Source organism: Oryza sativa, chromosome 1 (assembly GCF_034140825.1).
Source record: "Oryza sativa Japonica Group chromosome 1, ASM3414082v1".
NCBI lineage: Eukaryota > Viridiplantae > Streptophyta > Magnoliopsida > Poales > Poaceae > Oryza > Oryza sativa.
The window spans coordinates 16195026-16219556 of record NC_089035.1 but is presented as its reverse complement, the minus strand read 5'-3'; the positions used below and the strand labels follow the sequence as shown (position 1 = coordinate 16219556).

The following is a 24531-nucleotide window of genomic DNA, read 5'->3' as shown; positions in this document are numbered from 1 at the left end:
CTAAACACGGCCATAATTGTCTAGGTTCTAGGTACATAGTTAGATATTTTTGGATGGAGGGAGTATTAAACTCTACGATAAATCAGTCTATTTTTTCGCACTAGCATTCAAGAACAAGCCAAGCAATGAGAATTTTGCCACTAGCTCGCTGGAGCGCAACAAAAATCAGGCCGTGACATCTGGCTGGTAGCTAGTGAGAAGTAGAATCGGTTCCTTGCAGACGTGTTCGATCTGCTGGTGCCACCAACCCGCCAATCCAGTAATTTAAAAGGCCACACAATTTTAGCCCCCTGCACATGCATTGTCTCTCCAATATCTATCACTCACCACCCTTCAGGGATCACATTTCTTTTCCTTCCTCCTCTCCTGGCCCAGCTCATACTTATTCTTTTCACAGGTTAGCACTATTCGAAGAAAGATTCTGGTGTTTCCTACTTCCTGGTGAGGCCATTTCCTGACAGACACAACGAGAATAATGGCATAGATGATATGTGCTCCAGGGTTTATACGAAAATCAATAATTATAGCAGATATCCACAAGGTCGGTTGAGCTTGCTGCCACCTGCCAGGAGCCTTCATCTCCCAGCTGTGTTGGTCCAGCTGGACGTGGACAGTTGGGCAATGGAAACGCTCGAGATAATAGGAAGCTAGATTTGGGTCGCTGTTGACACTTTGGTTTGTTGGTTGGTGACGCGTTGTTGTTTGTTCCTCAAATTTGTTCTCCTACGATCTTCAGTTGTGGTGGTTTTTGGCCTTTTGCATTTGCAGCTCGCCGGTTCTTCCTTCGTCGCTGTCGCGTCAGAAGTCAGAGCAGTGAAAGAAGCATCCGTGCATGAGCAATGGAGGCCAACGGCGTCATCCCAGATGTGATGATGCCGTCGCTCCTCGCCGACGTCGAGGTGTCACACCTCGCCGGCTTCGATGTCACGCCGAGCCCGCACGCTGAACCCAGCCCACGCCCTCAGCTCCGCCACGACAATCCGTCCCGCTCCCGGGTGCGTCGTCGTCGCGCGCGTTACCTCCGTTTTGCTCCACTCATCCATGGCTGATCGGTGCGAACGTTACTCTGTCCTGAATGCAGGTTCCGCCGCTGGAACGCGTGTCGCGGCGCAGCGAGGTTGTGTTCCCGCCGCTGGACTCGCCGTTCCAGGCTCCAGGATACCGATCGGTGCAGCCCGTGTCCATCAGCCTGCCGGCGTCGCCGACAGGCTTCGGCGTGCCCGTGGCCCTCCCCATCGCCGTGGGCGACGCCGGCGAGCCGGCCGACCTCCGGAGGCAGGCTATGTCGAACGCGGCACGCGATGCGGAAGAACAGCAGCTGGCGGCGCAGGGCAAGGGAAGCAACAATAACGTTAGGTTCGTGCAGCCGGACAAGGTGGTGTTCCGGTCGCAGCCGATCCCTGGCGGCAAGCCGGCACGCCGCGCGGCATCGAACCGCGGCGGCCGGATGATGTCCCGGGACAGGCGCTACGACTCGTTCAAGACGTGGTCCGGGAAGCTTGAGCGGCAGCTCACCCATCTGGCTGGCGCCGGGCCGGAGGTCCCCGAGGAGGAGGAGGACGGCTGCGACGGCGACGCCATCAGCAGCCACCACACCAAGTCCATGCCTCAGGTTGATCGCTTCTTCGCCGCACTGGAGGGCCCCGAACTGGACAAACTCCGGGTAAGTTTCTTGAGCTAATTCTTCAGGAATCGATCTCTCTGCTTTGATTTGCTGGAACACTGGAGAGAGCTCATGGTGTGTGCTGTGTCGCATCAGTCATCGGAGGAGCTGGTGCTTCCGTCGGACAAAACGTGGCCGTTCCTGCTCCGGTTCCCGGTGTCGGCGTTCGGTATCTGCCTCGGCGTGAGCAGCCAGGCGATCCTGTGGAAGACGGTGGCGACGTCAACGCCGACGAGATTCCTTCACGTCACTACCAAGGTGAACCTGGTGCTCTGGTGCGTTTCCCTCGCGCTCATGTGCGTCATCGCGGCCATCTACGCTTGCAAGGTGGTCTTCTTCTTCGAGGCCGTCCGCCGGGAGTATTACCACCCGATCAGAGTCAACTTCTTCTTCGCGCCGTGGATTGCCTGCCTCTTCCTCGCCATCGGCGTGCCGCCGTCCGTCGCGACGGAGCTGCCACGCTGGCTCTGGTACGCGCTCATGACACCTATCCTCTGCATGGAGCTCAAGATCTACGGGCAGTGGATGTCCGGCGGGCAGCGGCGGCTGTCCAAGGTGGCGAACCCGTCGAACCACCTGTCGGTCGTCGGCAACTTCGTCGGCGCGCTGCTCGGCGCGTCCATGGGTCTCAAGGAGGGGCCCGTCTTCTTCTTCTCCGTTGGGCTGGCGCACTACACCGTGCTGTTCGTGACGCTGTACCAGCGGCTGCCGACGAACGAGACGCTGCCCAAGGAGCTTCACCCGGTGTTCTTCCTGTTCGTGGCGGCGCCGAGCGTGGCGTGCATGGCGTGGGCCAAGATCACCGGCGAGTTCGGCCTCGGGTCAAGGGTCGCCTACTTCATCGCCATGTTCCTGTACGCGTCGCTCGCCGTCCGGATCAACTTCTTCAGGGGGTTCAGGTTCTCGCTGGCGTGGTGGGCGTACACGTTCCCGATGACCGGCGCCGCCATTGCGTCCATCCGCTACTCCACGGAGGTGGACAACGCCTTCACCAAGGCGCTCTGCGTCGCGCTCTCCGTGCTGGCCATGCTCACCGTGCTGGCGCTCCTGGCGACCACCATCGTGCACGGCTTCGTGCTCCGCAACCTCTTCCCCAACGACATCTCCATCGCCATCACCGAGCGCAAGGTCAAACCCATCGTGGAGCTGCATGAGATGCTCGGCAGCAATGACAGCGCCGCCGGTCGTAGCAACGACGACATCGAGGCCGGTGTTGCGACAGTCGAATCATCGTGATCCGACTAAAAGCACACGCTCAGTACAACATGTACATGAATCGAGGATGACACGAGACAACGCATGACTGTTCTTGCTTGCCTCGTGGACTTGCATTGATCTGTGGCTTAGCATACGTGGCATGCTCACTAGACACAAAGATTGCCTCGTGGACTCCTGGTGTAAATCAAGAAGAGGAACCTTTAACTTTTCGATTAAGCTTGCGGCTAGATGTTCTGTACATTTTTCAGATAATGGATTATAAGAACCTAGTATCTCCCTCCGTTAAAAAAAAACGAATATAGACATATTCTAGTAAAACGAATCTAGACATAGGTATGTCTAGATTCGCAGTACTACGATGTGTTATATTCAGTACTAGCTTGATTTTAATGGGACGGAGGGAGTAGAGATGTACATAGCCAAATGGTACGGACAGTAGTACATAAACTTACCCCAAAACATGGGGAATTCAACAGCAAAACAAAAAAACTCACTCAAAAGAAAAGAAACAGAACTAAGCTTGAATCCTTCTTTTAAAATTACAGCTTGCAATAAGCCTTCACCATGCTGCCAACCTCTTCTTCATTAAATAACAATGACCAGAGCCTTGTCCAACGTGTTCCCTGAAAATTACTTGTAAAAATGAATTAAAATGGTAGCCATTAAACACCACGTCATTTCTACTCAGCCAAACCACCCAACAAATCACATCTATACCCACAAAAATTAATTTTTGAATTATAGGATTAAACCTATTTGACTGACTACCAAATATATGAGCTATGTTACTGGGTTGAAGGATGCCAAAGGCAAGGTAGAATGAACTCCAGATGTACCTCACCAATCACCATGCAACAACCAAAAAATAGTTGTATTGTCTCATTAGAGTTGCAAAAGTAGCAACTTAGGCTACCTTTTCACTTTTTTGCCAAATTGTTTTTCGCTATGATGACCCCTTCTTTCAAGTACCAAAAGAAAACACTACTTTTCAAGGGAATTTTAAGTTTCCAAATTAAGGATTTTCTAGGCACCACATCCCCATACATAACTGGCTTGTATAATGTGTTAACCGTGAAACTACCATTTTTTTTGTCCAAATTACATACAAAGGAATCCTTATGCTCTATCAATGTTACCATCACAACCTTAGCCACTACCTCATATCATGCTCTCAAGTTCTCCCGAACTAGAGCCTCCTAAGAGACACATTCAATGGAGTTGAACTCAAAACAATAGCCACTATAGCGTTCTTGTTTCTCACAAGGTTATAAAGGGTCGCGAATTCCTTTCCCAAAGGTTGGTCGCTCACCCACTTGTCCTCCCAGAATCTTACACATGTTTCATGATCCATCTTGCATTTTAAACAAACCGAACAACTGAAAAATTTCCTTAACAACCATTTGGCTGTGGACTAAACGTGTGAGTCACTCGTGGTCACTACTTGCGTTTTGCCAAGCTGAGCCTCCTTCATAAGCTAGCTGTGGTTGGTCCCAACCCGGGGTATACCCAGGTTAGGCTCCAATCCGCTTGTTGTGCAAATGGGTATTGTGGTTGTTGCTACGGCTGCTCCATGGCTACATTCCTCGACATGCTCCAAATCATACTGCCAGAAACAGTGCTCCCGCGAGCAAGCTCTCGTGGTACAAGAGGAATAGTTAGCGCGTGACACTTATGCAAATAAAATTTCGGGTTAAGTAATGGAATCTCATTTGTATATCCGGGGAAGAAAATTATAAGAGAGGCATTTGGGTTATGTTTCAAAGTATGCTCTTGCACAAGATAATCCTCATAAATAATGGAGCGTGGCTGGGAAATGTCGTCTATGATTTGACCATTCTCCAGTGCTCCAACTTCCACAGCAATACAAGTGATTAAGAATGTGCACTCTATTGGTCCTAAACTCTTAAGATGTTATAACCACTGTTTTATCATAGCTTTGACAAGATAGACTTTTATCTTTTTAATTATGGCATATATGATTTTCAACTCATCATTGCGAATAGGCCTCACATCCTCCCGCTGGAAGAGAGTAAGAGCCAACCATTTTTGTATCAAGCCCAAGGTTGGGTCACTAGTACAAAACTCCTTATTGGTACCGGTTGGGAACCGGCCATAGGTGTCAGTTTTCCCAGCTGGTACCAATTTGGTGGTACCAGTACCCAACTACATAGGTGACAGTTTTAGAACTGAGATTATAGGTGCCGGTTCTCCCACAACCGGTACTTATATTATTCACCAAATAAAAAAAAGGATAGGTGCCGGTTCTCACCCACAACCAGTACTTATATTATTCACCAAATAAAAAAAAGGCTAGTCGTCATTGCCTCCTTCTAGCCCGTCAGCCCTTCGCGCAGGCCTTCCCTGCCACCATCGCCGGATCTGGCTGGGTGCGGGCGGCTGCCACATCCATGCCGCTGCCCGAGCTTGCACCGGCGCTCCTCTCTTCTCCGCACGCCGCTCGTCCGTTCTCGCCCCCGGTGCAGCATAGAGGAGGAGATGCTATCGCGGCACTGCTGCCACCTGGTGGCGGGATCTGGCGGCCCCCGACCTCCATGTGACCGGATCCGGTGCGATGCGGCGAGATGGAGGAAGGGCGCCAGGGGTGGAGGCAGAATAAATGATCATCAGGGCCAATACTAATTAACGAGAGTAACAGCTAGCTAATAGTTTCTAATAATTTTCAGGCTCTGTTCAAAACATCTCTCCCATGCACCGAAAATGTAGTAGCTTATTAGGGCATGATTAATTAATTAATTAATTAATAGCTAAAAAACCTTTAAAATGGATTAATACAAATTTTAAAGCAACTTTTTTGTAGATTTTTTTTTGAAAACCCATCGTTTAGCAGTTTGGAAAGCGTGCATGTGGAAAATGAGAGATTAGAAATTGGAAAAGAGTATGGAACAAAAGGAATGATGACACATTATGGTAAAATAAATTATTGTTCTTGTAGTGGCTATCTCGCTATCTCTTACATCAGAATTGTGGGTAGAAATTCTAGTTTCACAAGACATATGAAAGTAAATGATCACATCATTATTTGGATTTGAACTGTTGACTCTATTAGTCTTTCAAGAATCACCATTGCTGACTCAAATCTGAAATGTATACATTTGTGTGGACTGACGTATAATTATAAGTGTTACCTAATTAATTTTGTATTTGCTGCCTGCTAATAGTGCTTTCCTTGCTGTCAGTTGAGCTTGAATAAAACAAATCACCGGGGTCTAGTGCTTTCGTTGACTAGGGTAATAGCTGTAAAATAGAGAGGGATATAGGGTAAGCTTAGGAAATCATCGGGGTCTACTGACTGTTTGTATTTCTTAACGTCATTACTAGAAGTATTCATTCCCAGCAATAGCGCAGAAATAGTCTTGGTATATTTATGGTTACAAAAGTAATCCGCAAGCGCACGGATATACCATTGTAGCATTTCACCCGGAAGTATTCTAAGGTACCGTATTTATTTAATCCCAAGAGAAGATTGTGAAAGAGAGAACCATGCTAATATATAACCATATATATTACTTGCTTTCATCAAAGTCTAAGCAGGGGTTAGTTTAATATAAGGGTAGAGTGACACGAAGCGAAGCTTATAGATTTCCTCATATAAATAATTCTAAACTAAGTGGAAGAAGAGATAGAAAGAACTCATTTCCTATACTTCTAATATACACTCAAACTCTAGTCTACATTTGCTAGTATACAATCATGTGGCTAATACCCCCAAATAGTGCCCTCCTGGTGTTTCGAGAGACCACCCCGGGTTGCTGAGTTTCTTATGACAACCTGTCATGACCGTCCAACTAGGGCTAAATATAGAGGAGTACCCTCCCCAGGAATTTGTCTTAGGAATATATACTAACGTGGAGGAATACCCGTACTAAGCTGTCACCATCAGCGGCCCACCTCTACTATCCCGCAACATATATGCCCAGATAATGATATTTACTAATCTAAGCACCATGCCTACAGCCCTACATTAATAAATACTACTCTACACCTCTGGAGATGATATAGAGCAACCGATAAATCGGACACTAAACCCACACCGTTGCACCTCTCTGGTAGGCTACGCACACAATTATATCGACACAAATATATAGTAAAAGCAGTACTTGTACTAAGTAAAGTACCGAGAATACAAGAAGAAGAGTATTTCATTAATTCCAAAAGTATTACAGAAGAGAATAGAAAAGCTACTAGAGCCATACCGAAACTCTTCCAAAGACTCTGAATACTATTCTATTCTACTCCATTTAGCACTAAAACTACTAAAATAAAGTATGAAAAGGAATATTGAGCTTGCTTGAGTGTGTTGAGAGAGTGAATGAGATCCTCCTTTTATAGGGAAGTTATGACGGTTACTTCTATGCGAATTGTCCATTCTGCCCCTGAACTGTCAATAAGGAGTGATCCTGGACGTCCACATGGAGGGCCAGCTAGAGCTGGAGCCACCAGGGTTCGGCGGAACCCTAGGTTCAGCCGAACCTGGGCCGGCCCAGAAGGTCTGCAGGTTTGGCTAAGGCACTGACAGGTAGGTCCCTTTGTCGGTTGTGACAGTTAAGGCGGTTTCCGGACGGTTATACCTGACATGTGGGCCCTCCTTATCCTCTAGCTTGCTTAGGAGTAAGGTTTCTTCACCTTCTCTTATTTTATTTGCTAAATTCTTGCAGCATATTATTCTCGAAGTACAAGTGGAACTATATTATTCTAAAACAAATGTACATTATAAGCATAGCTAATTCCCTTTTATTACGGTTATATTGACGGTCGAAATTGGTCTATAATGACCGTCAACATTGACCCTGATGACTTCACGTAGCTTCGCCCCTGAGGGGCGCTGCCAAGAAGAGGAGGAAGAGAGTGCGGGACGGTGGTGGGCTCGTAGGTGGAGGAGAGGAAGAGGAGGAACGGTGGGAGGATAAGGTGGGTGGGGAGAGATGTGGCCAATCGGTTTTTATGGGTATAGGTGCCAGTTTTTAATTAACTGGTACTTATAATATGCTATTGGTGTCAGTTTTAAATTAAATGATACCTATAATATATTTATAGATGATGGTTGTTTTAAAAACCGGTACTTATAGTTTTTGTGCTGGTTTTTTCGTTAGAACTAGCACCTATAGGGCTCAAAGGTGTCGGTTCTATATTTTTTCACTACGTGGAGGTGGAAAAGGTCCATAGGTGTCCGTTTTGAATGAACCGATACCTATTAGCCGGTACATATTAGGGGTTTTGTAGTAGCGTGTTGTGCATGTCGTTGCTTCACGGTTTCCCACATATAAGCTCACCCAAAATGCTATGCCTAAAGTCGTTTCTGTTGAAACCTAAAGGGTGTGTTTGTTGGGCTGTGGCTTTTGGAAAAGCAACTGTGGGCTGTGACTTTTTCAAGAGTAGCTTTGGAAAAGCAGCTGTGAGAAAGCCAAAAGCTCGTTTGGTTACACACATGTGGCTTTTGGAAAAGCTTCTCCCCTGATGAGTGGACCCCACATGTCATCTACACATATTTTTCTCCTTCCTCTACGCGTTCAGCACGGCGGCAGGGGCGCGTCCACGTCGGGCTCCAGGGACAGAGCGGGGAAGCCGCTGCCACCGCCCCAGCCGCAGAGCTTGTTCGTGCGCTCCGCGTTGCTCTACTACCCGCACACGCCCTCCATATTCGTGGCCGACTTGCCCCTGCCATGTGGGCTTCCCGTGGCGGTGGCGCTGGACATGTGCCTGCGCCCCGTCAACCACTCAAGGCGCTCGGGCGTCGTTCCGCCGGATGTGTCGGCCGAGGCGGAGGGCGACGACCTCTGTGATGTGTTCCTGGAGCAGCAAGCGCATCTACCCTGGCGTCGACCCCATCTGCCCGTGTCGCCTCTCGCCTCCTCCTCCCCCCACCCATTGCCATCCTCTTCTATTCTCTATCGCCATCCTCTTCTCTTCTCTTCTTCATCGCCATCGCGGAAGGAGGCAGTGGAGTCGGGGACGGGAAGGGCAGGGACGGCGTCCCTCATCTCCCTCGCCGGGAGGAGGCAGCGGTGAGGAGGTGGAGCGGCGGCGGAGGAGAAGGAGCAATGGCGGCGGCGGCGGCTCAGCAAGGAAGGGCGGCGACAGTGGGGCGATGAGGAGCGGCGGCGGCGGGGCAGATCGGTGAGGAGGAGTACCAGCGGTGGCAGTGGCTCAGCGAGGAAGGACGACGGCGGCAGCGGCAGGGAAGATCGGCGAGGAGGAGTAGCGGCGGCGGCTCGGCGAGGAAGGGCGGCGGCGGCAGCGGTGGGGCAGATCGCAAGGAGGAGTAGCGGCGGCGGCGGCGGCTTGGCGAGGAAGGGCGGCGGCGGGGCAAGGAGGAGCGGCGGCGGTGGCTCAGTGAAGAGGAGGAGGAGCGAGTAGCGTCGCCCGTGGGAAGAGATGGAGAAAAAAAAAGAAGATGTGAACCGTTTTTTTTAATGGCAGTAGTGGGTAATGTCTTCCCCCAAAAGCAGGTGAAAGCAGGGGGTAGAGGTGCTTTTGATTTGTACTACACCAAAAGCTGGCTTTGGGCAAAAGCAGCTATGCCTTTTGGGCCCTTTGGTTGGCTTTTGGCTTTTGTAAAAGCAAAAGCAGGTTGAAAAGCCTAACCAAACACACCCAAAGTCATTGTCTCCAAGTCCACAGAACACCGTTTGTTGAATCCCAGATGAAGACTGAGATTCTTCACTGAGAGATGGTATTCCGTCCCGAAGAATCGGAACGTAATACCATCGCCCACATCTCGCAGGGTACAGAGATATTGTATAGTGAGAAAGCATGCACCATGCTCATCCACAAGCACAAAACCTTCCCATCCTAAAACATGCCACACATTTGCAAAATCGACATCCATACCTGTTTTGGTAAGCAAGTCCGCGTCGTATGCTCTAATGTGACCAAATACCCGATCCTTGAGGATGGCATAGACTTGCCTCTCTGGAGCACTCTGCAAGTTGAGCTCTGTCAAGGCATATGTTCGTCTCACCTTGGTCCTCATCCATGGGCACATGGCTATGGGACTCCTCTTGCTCTTCACTTGGCACGTACTCGGTGGATGGGCACGCGCTCGTGCTATGGGAATGGTGTTGGGAGCTTGAACTCATCGCCCTCTTAATCATGCTAAGGAATCATTTGATACTCTTCTTCATCCTGCACACACAAGCAAATGACACATAAGAATACTCAAGAACAGGTCACGTTAGCAAAAACATGTTAGTTGTCTGAGAGTTAGTTGTTCTTGTGGAGCTTGGTTGCCACGAAAAAATCATCCTTGTGGGTGATAACACTCTACAAAATCGTTCTTGTAGGTGAGATTGCACCATAACAATCGTTCTTGCGGGGTAGTAGTACCACCACAACACGTTCTTGTAGCTCAATACATAAGGTTCACTTAACATAAGAAAGAAGAAAATATTTTTATTCAAACTTGAGATAATAACACAAGAGGAACCTTAGGAGAAGAGAGGAATCTAAGGGCAAACACTTGCAGCTTGGTTTGGGGCAATGAGAGTAAGAGCCATGGGGTGGTTGTTGTATTTGTTCACCCCAGGTCTTTCAAGAGACTCCTTCCTGTAGCTCTATGATGTACCTAAACATGGAGGGATACAAAGGACGGACAAGGTTGTCACCACCGGCCGCCTACTCACTTTCCATGGAGCGCACAACAACTGAAGATAATCACTAACCTAGATCCCACGCCTAAGTTATTGATTACTACTCTAGCCTCGCGCAGGAACTTCCTCCTTCATCTAGAGTCCTAGTACTATAGCACTTATATAAAAACTAAGTGACGAACCCACAATGATGAGAGTATATCTCACCTAAGTAAGTAAACTAAATAACAAAAGAAGTCCCGAATACTTACTTTATTTAAAAAAAAATGCATCTGTCAAGGTACAAGCAAGGAGAGAGTGCTGACAATCCTGGCCCTCCTTCGGACCTTCCCTCACTCTCTACATATTTTATCCACACTACTAAAGTGAGTTGTACTCCACTTTATTGTTTGCTGAGAGTGAAGTGAGCTTCTCTTGTTTCAAAATAAGTGAGCTCCTCCTTTTATAGCATATCAATGACGGTTGTTAAGTTGGTAAACACTTGTAACCGTCATTGGGGACCAAAGGGGAAACGCCATGTGGAAGCTGGCGTTAGGGGTGCCAGCCTAGTTTGGTCAAACCAGACAAACCGCCTCTGGCCACCAACTTCCTTCTGTTTATAACATGTGGGCTCCTATGGCGGTGCATCGTGCCTTAGCTCAATTTCAGTTGGTTTTGACTGACATGTGGGCCCTCCAATCGATGTGCTTTTGTATGATTGGTCAGAGGTACATTTCTTTGCATGGCGGATGTAAATTCATCCAAAATCACCTGCATACATATATTTATCAATACTTGTGGAACTGCTCATCCATGATTGGCTTCTTGTTGCGACGGAGGAATAGTAGAATGTTTGTATCTCTGAACTGCTGTGGAGCTGTTCATCTATCATGTACCTTGTCGGAGTTTTTAGAAGGGGGATCCTCCTACTGGCTCTCCTTCCCTTTGCTTGCTTGAGTTGGGTACAGCAGATCACAAATGGTATTGCCTATCTCATGGTCACAAGTGGTCTTGCCTATCTCGTGGTCACCACATTAACATTTTCCAAAGAGGGTTTTGGTTGTCCTAGAATCTTCCCTGTCTTGGCAGAGGGAACAACAACCGCCAACTGAGCTATTTGAGTTTCCAGCATCTTGTTGAAGCTCAGTTGGTTCTTGATAGCAGTGGAAAGCCCTCCCATTCTTGATAGCTGGTTCTAGTCTAAGCCTACCATTCATTTTTGTCCTTGGTTGAATTCTATTCTTAGATATATACACACGTTCCCTGTGATTCGATACCCTCGGAATACTCTAAGGTGAAGTGCAACAGTGGTATTCGTGCACTTGCAGATTTATCTTTGACCATATCAAATACCAACATAGTGGACTAGGTGATTCTTGTGGGCCGACACCTCGGTCATGGCCGGTTGTGAATATCATGTGTTGTGTTGCATTGAGAATGGAGAAAGAGGATAGTGCGTGTGTTAATGACATGTTGAGTAAAATGAAACATTTCTTGCTTTCATTTCCTTTAACCTCGGTGTCCAAGACTTCCCTCATGACTAGCGTGTTCAGATGAAGGGCTCGAGAGTGCATAGGGATTTTTAGTATTTGGAGCGGTTGCCGCAATGTTGGAAGAACCGAAAAATTGGGCTGTGACTCATCTCATGTGTTGCGACTAGTCTCATGTATTGGGGATGTTACGAATTGCAGGTAATGCATACATCCACTACAGTGTGAATAAACCTCACAACTTTAAATTTGGCTATGATGGGATGGAGACTTGGCTAAGCTTTCCTAGGAGGCGGAAAGGTTGGATTTGGGTATGAAACAGGACAATTGGACCATGAAGGTAAATCGAACCAAGCGGTGCTTGGCTAGGTGGACACAACCTTTGTGGAATGGTTAAACCACTTGAACAATAGCGAACCCTTTTCGTTAAAATGGTTAAGTCTTAGGATTGCAAAATGATCTGAGAAAACATGCTTTGCACAAATAACCCTACAACCTTCCTTGAACCATATGGACACTAATGCATGTTGTAGTGGTGGCTTGTGAGTACATTATGTAATCACCATTGCTTTTTCCCCCTTTTTAGAGTTAGATACCACAAGTGACCCGTGTGAGCAGTTCCCAGTGGAGGAGGAACCGAAAGAGGCGCCATAGAATCTAAGTTCCCAATCGATGCTAGTGGACAAGCTTCTACTGTGCCAGTTTATGTCATTTAGACAAGTCTACTTGTGTCCCAGATGGGCAACCTTTTGTATTCTTATTATGTTGTAAGACTTTATGATTTTATATGTGTACCAAACTACGTAATGATAGGGAAGGGAATTGATATGGAATATACATGAGGTTTTCAGTCTAAGAAACCAGGGGCTGATAGAGCTGGTACCAGAGCCACCTTGACTGTTGGACTTCACAACTAGCACCGTCCTTTTACAATGTAAAATACAAGGTAAAAGATCTAATTTTTTAATGACAAATACGACATTATAATTTGGGCTTGTTGAGCCATCATCAGTTTAGATTTCTTAAAATCCTAATCAATTGGTCTCTAACCCTTCGATATACATCTGATCAGTTTAGTCAACTCCTCTTCTCTTTCCTATTGAACAGTAGATTTAATTTTAATCCTAGCTTCACCACACCATGATCCTGCCTCATCTCTGACAGCTCGCACTAGAGAGTTCACTAATTACTGCTCCCACCACCTCATAAATACTAATCTCTCTATTTTTATTGCCCCTGATGCCTCCTCTGCGCACCGCCCTCTTCCGTCCCTATGACTTTGAACTGCTACCTTGACGCCCACTAACATCCCGTATTGAACATCCCACCTTGGGCCTTCCAAGATACATATCAATTGACAAAAGGGATTTCAATACATGTTGCTAGTCACGTATTCTCCCAAACCGCGTCATCCTCCATCTATCTACAAAGTCGTCATCTATCTCGAATGCGGAAATCTTTCGCTCTATCTCTGAATAGACCATCTATCTATCTCTAGGGTACCAAATATCTAATAGAAGAGCTATTCGATATTGAAAAACAAATGGAAATGCCACGTGTTGAAAAGAGTGCAAGTGTATTGCTCAACTATAAAGACCCCCTACCCTCCCCCCACCACCCCCACAAAAGTCAGAACCCACACATCACCCCTCCCATCCTCATCGCACACACGACTCTTAGCAAGAACGGGAATACATTTTATTTCAAGTAAGTAATCCATCTGATATTTTTACAAGTAGCGTAAACTTTAATTCTGAAATTCTTAAGAGAATTAATTCTTTTGATGCCTTATGTTTTCAGTGGATTTCTATCCAATTCTCCCTTCTATGAAACAATAGTTCTAATGTATGTAGCAAAAGCATTGCCAAATTTTTCTGATGTCTACCTTTTTGGTGAAAAATAATTAACACTCCCATAATTTTCTATCAACATTAAACAGAATCTTAGTTAATAAAATGGACAGATCACAAGCTAAAGAACAAGGACATGTTCATTTTTGTTGAAAATGTCAATTTTTTATCCTTTGGATCTATCCTCCTGACAGTTCCTGTGAAATCTATACCCTCCATCTCCACTAATCTAGTTCTGTCCCAATTCTAGTTGCTTTCCTAAGGATAGTAGTTGGGGTTCATGGAGGATAACAACAATGACCATCATGGTTATAACGAGGGCAAGGGAGGTTGGAATGTGGCGAGGTAGTTGTGACGCAGCCACAACCATGGCTATTGGCTAAGGAAGTTGACATTTGATTGTGCTGTTGCGGATGCGAGAGTTTGGAGATAGGATGGGCGGCAGTGTAGGCTTCGTCTGGGGTACATCAACTCGTCGGTGCTAGATAACAAAAGATATTTTGGTAGCTGCAGCTTTAATAATGGTGCATGATGCCAGAGGAGATGGGAGGTGCGATATGAATGGTAAACAAAGCCTCACTGCCACGTTCGATGAATAGGGGTGCGGAGATTGGGACGGTGACAAAGAAAAAGGGCATGTCTCTCTGGCTAGTGGGAGAATGTGCCCACAGTTGAAGGGGAAGTGGCGAAGAATAGTGATGTTGTAGGTAAAACTAGAGTTAGTAAAGGATGTCTGGTGGCTTGCATGGCACTACCAATACCTACGTCACGACCAAAGCAATTAGGGGATTTAGCCAGTGGTCACATGGACATTTATTTTATTCCTCTTCGAGTGATTAGTTGGCTAGTTTGTAAGTCATTCGTATATTTAGTAAAACTGAAAGTAAGGACTATGGTGGAACTTTTCTCTTAAAAAAGAAGTCCAATAATATTAGCTGGTAAAAATGGAAACTTCAAATATAAGTATAAAAATTTAGTAAATGTCCACTAGTTATTTCTTTTTCATTAGAAGAATGGTTGATCAGCCTGAGCGTTGCATTAAGCAGAGGTACAGCCGGGGTGCAAAAAGGATATATGAGCAAAACATGTCTATAAAACAGGGAAACACTTCCGAAAATTATTTCACTGGTAAAAATCATGAAAACTTTTGGATTATGGTTGTTGATTGCATTTAGTGCCATATATTCTAATAAGTGTGATGGTAGTATTATTTGTGTATAAATTAGTATTAGCTAGCTTATTAATTGAAAGTACCATAGCTAAATTGTAGCGCTGGTCCGGCCGGCATAGCAAAAAAGCAATGTTTCCAAACTTGACTTTTGTATTCATGGTCGGTTGATGTACAAATAAGTCTGAAGTAATTTACACCTTTATATCTACGACGTATTAAACGGTTTCCATGACAAATCACTTTTCACCACAAAGTGCCACTCGCATATTCTTGTTACTTCTGGCTGATTATAAATTAACAAGCTTCAATGGGATCTATAGCACAAAAAAAAAAGTGGTGGGGGGGGGGGGGGGAGAAGAAGAAAGAAGCAAATTTGGTAGTCAAGTCATTTCTTATTTCTTTTTGCATCACAAGGAAGTACATATGTATAAATGGATTTCACTTTTTTTTTTCTGCAGACTCGTATTGAAGAAGAAAAAGATAAATCAAATGGCTGATAACTCTGGATATCCATCAAAGCAAATGAAGGTTTCACTGGCGAGGAGGCAAGCTCAGAATAAGGTCAAAAGCAATAATTCTCAGAACTTATTGTTTATGCAACCTTCTTCCATCTTCTCAGGATATTGTTAAAACATTAACTCATCTCAAGTTTTTCTTAGTTCGCCTTTTTCTATTATTTACTAACATCAGTTCGGTGTGTTGCTGTAAGTATATATTATATGTTTAAAAATATATAATGCAATAAATAATTAATTAACTTTAAATCTAAAAACTCATTTACATGATTATACATATCAGGCCAATTGATCAAGTGCATACTTTTATGGAAAGAAGTAATATTTTCCAGAAAAGTTCTACAAATAATCCATGTATGCCTACATGTGTGTGGCATATAAGATGTAGAGTGCTGATGGACGATGTAGAACGTGGTTCTCTATAACGAGTAATAAGATTGTGCCTTGTGGTACGTTGTTTGTTGAACTGGCTCTTCTCTGTGACCTTAGTACATATTGTTATATTTCTTAGTAGCGTTCTCCTCTACTACTTACTCATAAAAACATTTAACCTCAAATAAGCCAAATTAAATAAGTCGAAAAAACGTCTTTTTTTTCAAAAAACAACTTTGACAAACTTATGGCTCAAAAAAACATTAATGGCGAAGATTACCGTGTTTGCTTGTTCACATATATTAGATCTGTGTTATTAAGAGATTACTACTGACATATCTAAAGAAAATGAACTATTAGAAGTTCCTTATTTAGAAGTGTATGTATGCACAACAATATACTCCGTCCATTTTTTTACTTGCCATTTAGAAGAGTGACCAATGCACAACGTTTTACCATTGCATTTTCTAATCAGATCATATGTTAAAAATAATAGAAAAATATTACTTCATGAAAGCATTTTATTAGTGATACAATAGCATTATTCTTATTACACATATCAAATCTTATTATTTTGCATATATTAGTGATTTATAGTTTTGAGGTTTCACTGCGTAAATCCTAAAATGACAACTATTTATGAATGGAAGGATTACTTCTTAAAATTCTTATGTTTAAAACACAAGCAATTGATAAATCCTTCAACGTATGCAACAATACATATGCATTACTAATATATATATAGGTTATCTAGCACATGAAATTTAAATATGTTGTAAGAGACTGGATAAACTAACATGGCATGAATTGTGAAAACAGTCCCTCCAGCAACAAAATGAGCAGCTGAAGCTTGAGAATGAGAAATTGAAGAAAAAGAATTACGCAATCAAGTTGCAGGAGTTCAATAGTATATGCAGTACTTGTCATATGAGGGCTGAAAATGCTTGCCTTGGAACTGAGGTTTGTTAAATGATCTCTCCAAACTCATGCTAGAATTTTTTGTGGTATGTTTTTTCTACATAGAATCCGTATTTTAGATTGTGAACGTTTCCACCAACTTGATAAATTTGAGCATCGGATATTGGGAACATATTTCTTTCGGTATTCCCCATATTTCTTTCGGTATTTCCTACTGTCCATCTTGGCTTCTGAGCTGATTTTTTCATGCCGGCAGGCAAAGGGTGCTCTTCGGTAATCCCTATCCCAAAAGTTACCTAATGATTTCTAAAATAGGAAGTACATTATCTTGTTCATAAGGCTCACATCAACTCGTATAAACTGGTTCCTGTTTCACAGCAATCCCTACTAGTACAGTAGACTTCATTTTTTTTCTAATTCAATAAATCACATATATTTGTACTATCACTTAAACTACTAGTTAGTACAATATTTTTTATAGTGATAGTAGTACTCGTAAATTAAGAATCGAGATCATTTCTACCGGTAATAATACTGATAGTAGATATATTATTAGTAGAGGGCTAGAGGCCACAGCAGAGGTACTTAAAATCTACATATAACCTATCAAATAGCCCCATCCATTTCCATGCGTGTGCGTTACGACTAGCTAGGAACACACGTGGGTGGACGTGGACCTGCGCTAACACAATTAACCGGGTTCTGCGCTGGGATAGGCCACTACACAATGTCAAAACATTACAGCCGGGCGGTAGTCAGGCAATATCTTTGTACAGATAATCGGATGATATAACTTATCGACGAACCAACATTCGGCAATTCCAATTTTGTTGACCGAAAAGCAGTAGGAAATTGTCTAAATTTTTCCTGATAAGCTATCGATCGGCATTTAAACTTCACATTAATAGCCGGTTGGCAAAAACTTGTCGACACCAGCTCACTCAACAAAAAAATAACTATAGTCAATGGGGGCAACCGTTGGAATTTCTGTTTCATACCTAATTCATTCCCTGGGCATATGATCTAAAATTCATAGAACTACACTACTATTGGAAACATATGACAAGTGCGGAATGTAGGATCAATAATTCTATAGATATGTTCATCTCTTATTTCCCAATCACTGTGTCTAACAAATCTGAACAACTGTTCAGTTTGTTTGTAGTGATGTATACTTTTGCATTGCAGTTGAGTCAGTACACAAAGTTCTAGTTCATTCCCTCATCATTCCTGCTAGAGATTTGATGCCATGAAATGTGAACTTATGTGCAGATTCAACGCCTTTATGCCCGTGCTACAAACCAGGAGACTGAAGCACAACCTGAAGAAGTGGACCTTCCATTCCCCCCTACAGCTGGGTCTCAGGAAGGAGCACCACTCAACCAAGATGAACCAGCACCACCGTCCAAGTAGGCCTCGTTGGCATGGCTTCTTTGATCTCTCCTCTTATGTCCCTGTGGTATTCCCAGTGCTTTTTAACAATTGTGGCTGCGTCAATATGTTGATGAACTATGGAAATACCAACAGGAGCAGAAGTGTGGGGGATCAGGAGGCTTGGCCGGCCTTAGCCTTTATATTTATGCAATGGAATTAAAAACTAGCAATAAATTCAGTACTATGTGTGTGCCAATCCCAAAATAAAATTATGTACTACAGTTGAGCACCTAAACTCTGCTTAATTGGAAGATGGTATATCTTCTCTATTAATTACATTTCGGACATGCTATATGGTATTCCATTTTGCTCGTTCAGTTGAAGTCGTTTTTTACTTCTTTTGCTATTGCTAAGTTTTTCTTTCGAGGACTATTGCTAATTTTTTTTTTAGCTAGCTATGTGCTAAAGCGTTTGCTCTTGAGAATTACAGTAGTCCAATCCTACCAAATTATCACTGCTTGTCTTACTAGTGTTGGCAATCTTCAGAGATAAACCCAGCGCTGATCATCTTCAAGTTTCAGAGTCCTGTGTTGTCACTTACGGCTTGTTTGGTAACTTGAGGGAAGGGGATTGAGAGTTTCCACGAGGGAATGAGATTAAGATGGGAATTTGATTTTTCATCCTAGACTCTTGTTTGGAAGAGGTGGTGGAAATTGATATGGAGTTTAGTTGGAGATTAGGTCATTAATGAAAACGGATGGCTGAGATTTATTTAGGCGAAGTAAAGGAGGAATTCCCTCCCAATTACCACCCCCTACCCAGGTATTGAAAAGGAGGGAGTTCATTCCTCAATTCCTCATCCCCAGCCCACTAAAATTCCCATGTCTCCCAACTAAACAAAAGAGTTAATAACTTCATCCCTCTAAACTCCCAATCCCTCCTAAAAACTCCCCCAACCAAAACGGGCCATGCGCGTCTGTTGTCGTTCCAATTTTTTCGTCGTGTCAGTTTGGAGTCTGTTATCTTCGTGCTAGTTCACGCCGGGAGTTTGTTGCGTCTTTGTAGCGTTGTACATGCACCACAATCGCTCGTGTGGGATGGCATGAAGTCGAAGTGCTCGATCGTGTGCGCGCGATCGTTGGCCACTTGGCCTCTCGGCCACTTCTTCATTCAGTAACAAATAAAAGGAGAGAAAATCGGTAAGCAGCATGCAAGTTTGCTGCATAAAACTTCATCGTGAGTTGGTAATTCCTCTCTCGCGTGTGTTTGTTTTCGCCTTGGGAATTCTCCGCTCCAGGTCGCCGGCATCAAGGGACGCTGGCAAGATTTGGGATCAGAGCCATGACGGCCCGACGCCGACCATCTAGAGGAGCTCTCCTCGACGGCAGCGTCCGTATCTCTCGCTCTCCTCCACGCCATGGTCGCCGCCTCGCTGACGGTGATCAGCAGATGGTGGTCCAGCGCATTTTGAAGGAAGTGAGTGGCCGACTCAATGATGTGACCATTACTACTATTGATACAACTATTCCTCACATCATAGTTCAACCGAAAGACATCAAGATCAAACAGTCCAAGTTCAGGAATCCAATTCAGCTTCCTGCTACAGTGCTGAATTCAAACGGCCATGAAATGTGCATACGAGCTCCGTTTTGGGTATCTGAGTACTTGATGGTAAGCTCTTGGAGTTCTCTTTTCAACGAATTCAACCTTATCTCCGAATCATAGAAACAATGTGTTGCGTCAACATTGTAATGGGACTATGGACTTATAACTTCGTCTGGGACCCTGGCCCATGTAGGGTGTGCCCCAACCATTTAGTTAAGAATCGACACCTATAATTGTGGACATAGGTGCCGATAAATTGGTGTCGGCTAAAAAAATCATTACCTAAAATAAATTCCCAAACAGTACCTATGTCTGTTTATATAGTAGTGAGAGGTTGTTCAGCAACTATGCCTGTTTCTGCAGTAGTGAGAGGTTATTGGGCATGCTCTAGCAACGGCAAAGCGATAGGGTGTGTATACGGTTCAATTCGAAATGAATAGTGTAGGGAATAATAGTATACTTCCTCTAACGGTCATCACCACAATTATTTTATCACTAACTACTTCAATTTAAAACTTAGGGTGAATAGCTCAAGTGGTCCTCCAAGTTTCATCCAAGGCTCAGTTTAGTCCTTGATGTTTCAATCTATTCATATTAGTCCTTCAAGTTTTCATTTTAGTTAAACTTATCCTTGAACCCACTTAGAAGCCACATGGCCAAACATAACCAATAATTCTTTTGATAAATGACTCTTATACCCCCACATTCACATATATAAGAGAAAAAATTGCATGTAATAAATTTTTTTATAGATAATGCATAGTAATTTATGTAAAGCAAAAATAAATTACGAACTCGCAAGTGTATATGATAGTCATTGCTTAAGTTTCATATGCACATATTGAAATAATGGGAAGTACATATGCGATATTGTTTGTTCATCTTAGTTTTCTCTTTTCTAGTGTATAGTTGTATACAAATTAAGGGTAAAAGGGGCATTTTCTAATGTAAATATTGACAAGAAATAGACATATGACTTATTATGTGGGTCCAAGATGATTTTAAGCCAAAACAAATACTTAGGGGATCTATGTGGACAAAATGAAACTTAAAGGACCAAATTGAGCCTTAAATGAAACTTGAGGGACTAAACTAGCTATTCACCCTAAAACTTATAAAAAGCATAGGAAAGTTATAATGGTTTTAAACGTATTTTGAAGAAAAATTGAATAATTGATCATCAAACTTTGAACACATCAACTTCACCTATTCCAAAGCATCACTTATTCATGATTTCATGGTGTAACACTACTGGAATCAGATTTAATATGAATTTTTATCAATTGCCAATAAAAAAGATACTTCCTGCGTAAAAAGGTATTTTCGAATGGAGGGATGGAACCTGTACCGTAACTTATAACGCTCCCGATCAACACTTTGGTGTGGTAGGTGCCAGCGCGGCAGCACGCCAACGTACCACCAACCGATTTGACGCAGGGACTAATTAAGACAAATATAATTCAAATGTGTACGCCAGAAACACACTACTTAAAAAACGATTTTTTTACGAGAACCCATAATTTTTATAAATGGAGCATAACTCTTAAGACACCTGTATAAAAAAATTGATTTTTCCATACAAAAATGAAATGAGCCCATTTTTGCATGCGGATCACTTAAGAGCCCACATATGAAAATCGATTTTTCCATACAAGCGTCATAAGGAGCCATATGCAAAAATAAAATTTGAAACTAGTTTATCTCACTCATATGAACTTCAAATTGGATTATTCTTTTTCCTAATTTTTTCTAAAATCATGCTATATCATGTTATTGTGTTCTTACTGCTATTATTTTAGCCATTTTTTCTTGTGACTTTGTTTATCAATTAAAAATTTGAATTTCAAAAAATAACAACTTCTAATAATATTTTGAAGCAGTAAATAATTTCATTTGAAAAAGTCATGAATATAAAAGTTGTAGAACTCATCAAGATATACAACTTTTATTTTTATCATTTTTATATCCAATAAAGTGATAGTAAGATTGTTTACAGAATTTGCATATCTCTCTTTTAGTTTATAAAACCATACGAGATATACGTAAAATTCGTGAACAATATTACTACCACTTTGTAGGATGAAGAAATGACTAAAATAAAAGTTACAGATACTGATGAGCTTTGTTGTTGATGACTATTTCAGTTGAAATTATTTAGTATTCAAAAATATAGTTTGAAGTTGTCATATTTTGAAATTCAAATTCAAATTGTTGAAACAAAGTCATATAGAAAAATGACCAAATCAAAACTTGTAGATATTGTTGTGTTATACAACTTTGTTGTTGATAATTTTTCCATTTGAAATCATTTACTATCCGAAAAACTATTTGAATTTATTATATTTTAAAATTCAAATTTTATATAGTTCAACCAAACTCGGATGGAGAAATGACCAAAAGAAAAATTGGTAGATCTCACTGAGTTCTACAACTTTGTTTTTAACAACTTTTTCACATGAGTTCATTTAGTATTGTAAAATTCGATTCGAAGTCTAAAGAGCCGCATGATTTTTTTTGCATGCGGACCACTTAAGAGACCCGTATGCGAAAATCGATTTTTACATACTAGCCTCTTAGAGAGTCTTCTACAAGTCCAACTTACCTCCTATTTCCCTCTCAATAGTTCAAAAATTTTCAACTCTCCTCTCTCTTCGCCGGCCAACCTTATATTCTCGTCTCTCTGACTCGCCTCTTCACCTCCTATCCTTTCTTCTCGATCTAAGCCGGCGGTGGGCAGTGGGGCGCAACAGCGGGCAGTAGTGGCTGCGAGCGACGGCTGTGCCCCGCACGGAGGCCGGTGGAAGAGGTGCCCGACGACTCCCCCGCGCGGATCTGGGGACGACGGCCCTTCCCAGCGCGGATTCGGGGACGACCACTCTCCCCCCACGCGGATCCGGCGGAGGTGCCCTCCCCCGCGACGACGATGACCTCGACAACGATGACGACCTCCGGCGACGCGGATTTCGGCGGCAGCGGTGGGCGAGGGCCACATTGAGGGCGGGCGTGGGCGACGGCGGCGGCCCTCCCCCGCCCGGAACCACCGACCACCGCCCTTCCCCGCCCTGATTCGCCAGCGGCGGTCCTTCCCTGTTCTAATCTACCGGCCGCCGCCCTGCCTTGCCCAGATCCGCAGGCTGTCGCCCTTCCCCGCCCCGATTCACCGGCGGTGGCCCTCCCGGTGCCCTCTCGCCATGATGCGAGAGAACGATGACGTCGACGATAGCGGCAACGGCTCGAGGACGACGGCGAAGGCGACTGAAACTTCTATTTTTTTCGCGATTTTTCCCTTTTCGCATGCGGCCGGCTTAAGCGGCCGCAAGTAAAAATCGTGATTTTTGCAGACCTTTTCACGCACGCGGGCCGCCCAACCACCGAAAATGCTTCTTGCCTGTTTGCAAAAACGGTTTTCATTGTTGTGATGAGAAGCTCTTTTGATCCTTTCTATCCCACGAAAAACCAACTTAATACTGAATATGACACATATTAATACTATGAATCTGAACATATTTATCTGAACATATTTTTATCTAGATTCGCGTTGTATTTATCACGTTCGGTTAAAAATGAGTATAGAATTAAACCCGGCTCTATCAATATATAACACAAATTTCTTGCCTTCTCTTTAAAAAAGCATATATAGAATTTACTTTAGACTTGTATTGTACATACCAAAGGGATCCCTACCGTATACGCGTAATATACTCGTACTGTATATGTCTACCATGTAAAATGTAAAATACTATGTAATTACATCTGGTCGCCACATACCGCTGCGCTAGCTCATTCTACACCGCCGTCGTCCGAGCTCACGGCCGCCGCTGTTACCTGTCTGACTTGTCTCCGGCCACACAATAAAACTGAGCCGGTGACCTCAACGCGCGCGGCCGCGCCACTCACCACGAGGCTAGTCAGAACTACCATACAGCTCATATGCTAACACAAGAACAGAAAGGGAACAAAACAATAAGCAAGAGAAGCACGGACGGGAGCCTACTACTACTCCAGCCGCAGCATGCGGCGGAGGTCGCGCGTCGCGGCGTCATCGACGGCGGCTGTGACGGCGGCCTTCCTGAACGGGAACTGCGGCAGCGGCACAGAGCTCGGCTCGGGGGACACGGAGAACGCCGGCCCGGCGTACACCTCCACCGCTACAGGCCTCGCGGCCGCCTTCCTGGCGGCGGAGGAGCCCCTGCCCTGACGTCTCCGGCTTCCCGCCGTCGTCGGCTTGGTCCTCGCATCGCTCTGATGGTTGTTGGCCGTCCTCTGGTGCGTGGCGGCGGTGGCACGGATCCTCCGCTGCGCCGGGGAAGGCAGGAGCACGTTGTGCGGGCGCAGCACCTCGGTGGCCATATCAATGGAGGACGAGGAGAAGAAAGAAGAAGAGGAGGAAAAGGTTGGGAGTACAGAACTTGGAAGTTGAAATTGGATTGGAGGGGTGGAATGGATGAGAAGAAGAATGGGTCTTATAGGATGGAGAAGAGGATTGGAGTGGATTCGGTATTTCGGTGGACGCGTTGTTGTGGTGGTGGGCTCCGCCTCCGCCGGTGTGGTGGACTTTGACGGTTTCCTCCTCATTTCGCCTCAGCAGAAAGCTGGTGGAGTGGTGGGTTGTGGGATAACGGCAGGTTCGCGTCGGTTTCGCCGGTCAAAGCTGGAAGCCCCGATTGCTCTGCGTTTCTTGGTGTACCCGCCCAATTTGCACACCAGATTGTTACATTTTCTCTTTTTGCGTTTGTACTCCCTCCGTTTCACAATGTAAGACTTTCTAG

At 44.4% G+C, this 24531-nt stretch overlaps 3 protein-coding genes across 3 annotated transcripts; 2 read left to right on the top strand and 1 right to left on the bottom strand.

Moving 5' to 3' along the window:
* Positions 1-518: 518 nt before the first annotated feature.
* Positions 519-3097, top strand: LOC4325432 (S-type anion channel SLAH2). Its single transcript, XM_015777097.3, has 4 exons — positions 519-683; positions 769-995; positions 1082-1663; positions 1760-3097. Exons 2-4 carry the CDS (start codon positions 840-842, stop codon positions 2897-2899), a joined length of 1878 nt encoding a protein of 625 aa, XP_015632583.1. The 5' UTR covers positions 519-683; positions 769-839; the 3' UTR covers positions 2900-3097.
* A 10486-nt stretch (positions 3098-13583) lies between these two features.
* LOC9272683 (homeobox-leucine zipper protein ROC2-like) lies at positions 13584-18534 on the top strand. The gene is made up of 4 exons (XM_015790277.3): positions 13584-13664; positions 15437-15539; positions 16685-16825; positions 18056-18534. The coding sequence occupies exons 2-4, from the start codon at positions 15468-15470 to the stop codon at positions 18194-18196; spliced, it is 354 nt and encodes a 117-aa protein (XP_015645763.1). The 5' UTR covers positions 13584-13664; positions 15437-15467; the 3' UTR covers positions 18197-18534.
* Positions 18535-23360: 4826 nt separating this feature from the next.
* LOC4325431 (uncharacterized) lies at positions 23361-24199 on the bottom strand. The gene has a single exon (XM_015768347.3). The coding sequence runs from the start codon at positions 24110-24112 to the stop codon at positions 23759-23761; it is 354 nt and encodes a 117-aa protein (XP_015623833.1). The 5' UTR covers positions 24113-24199; the 3' UTR covers positions 23361-23758.
* Positions 24200-24531: the final 332 nt, after the last annotated feature.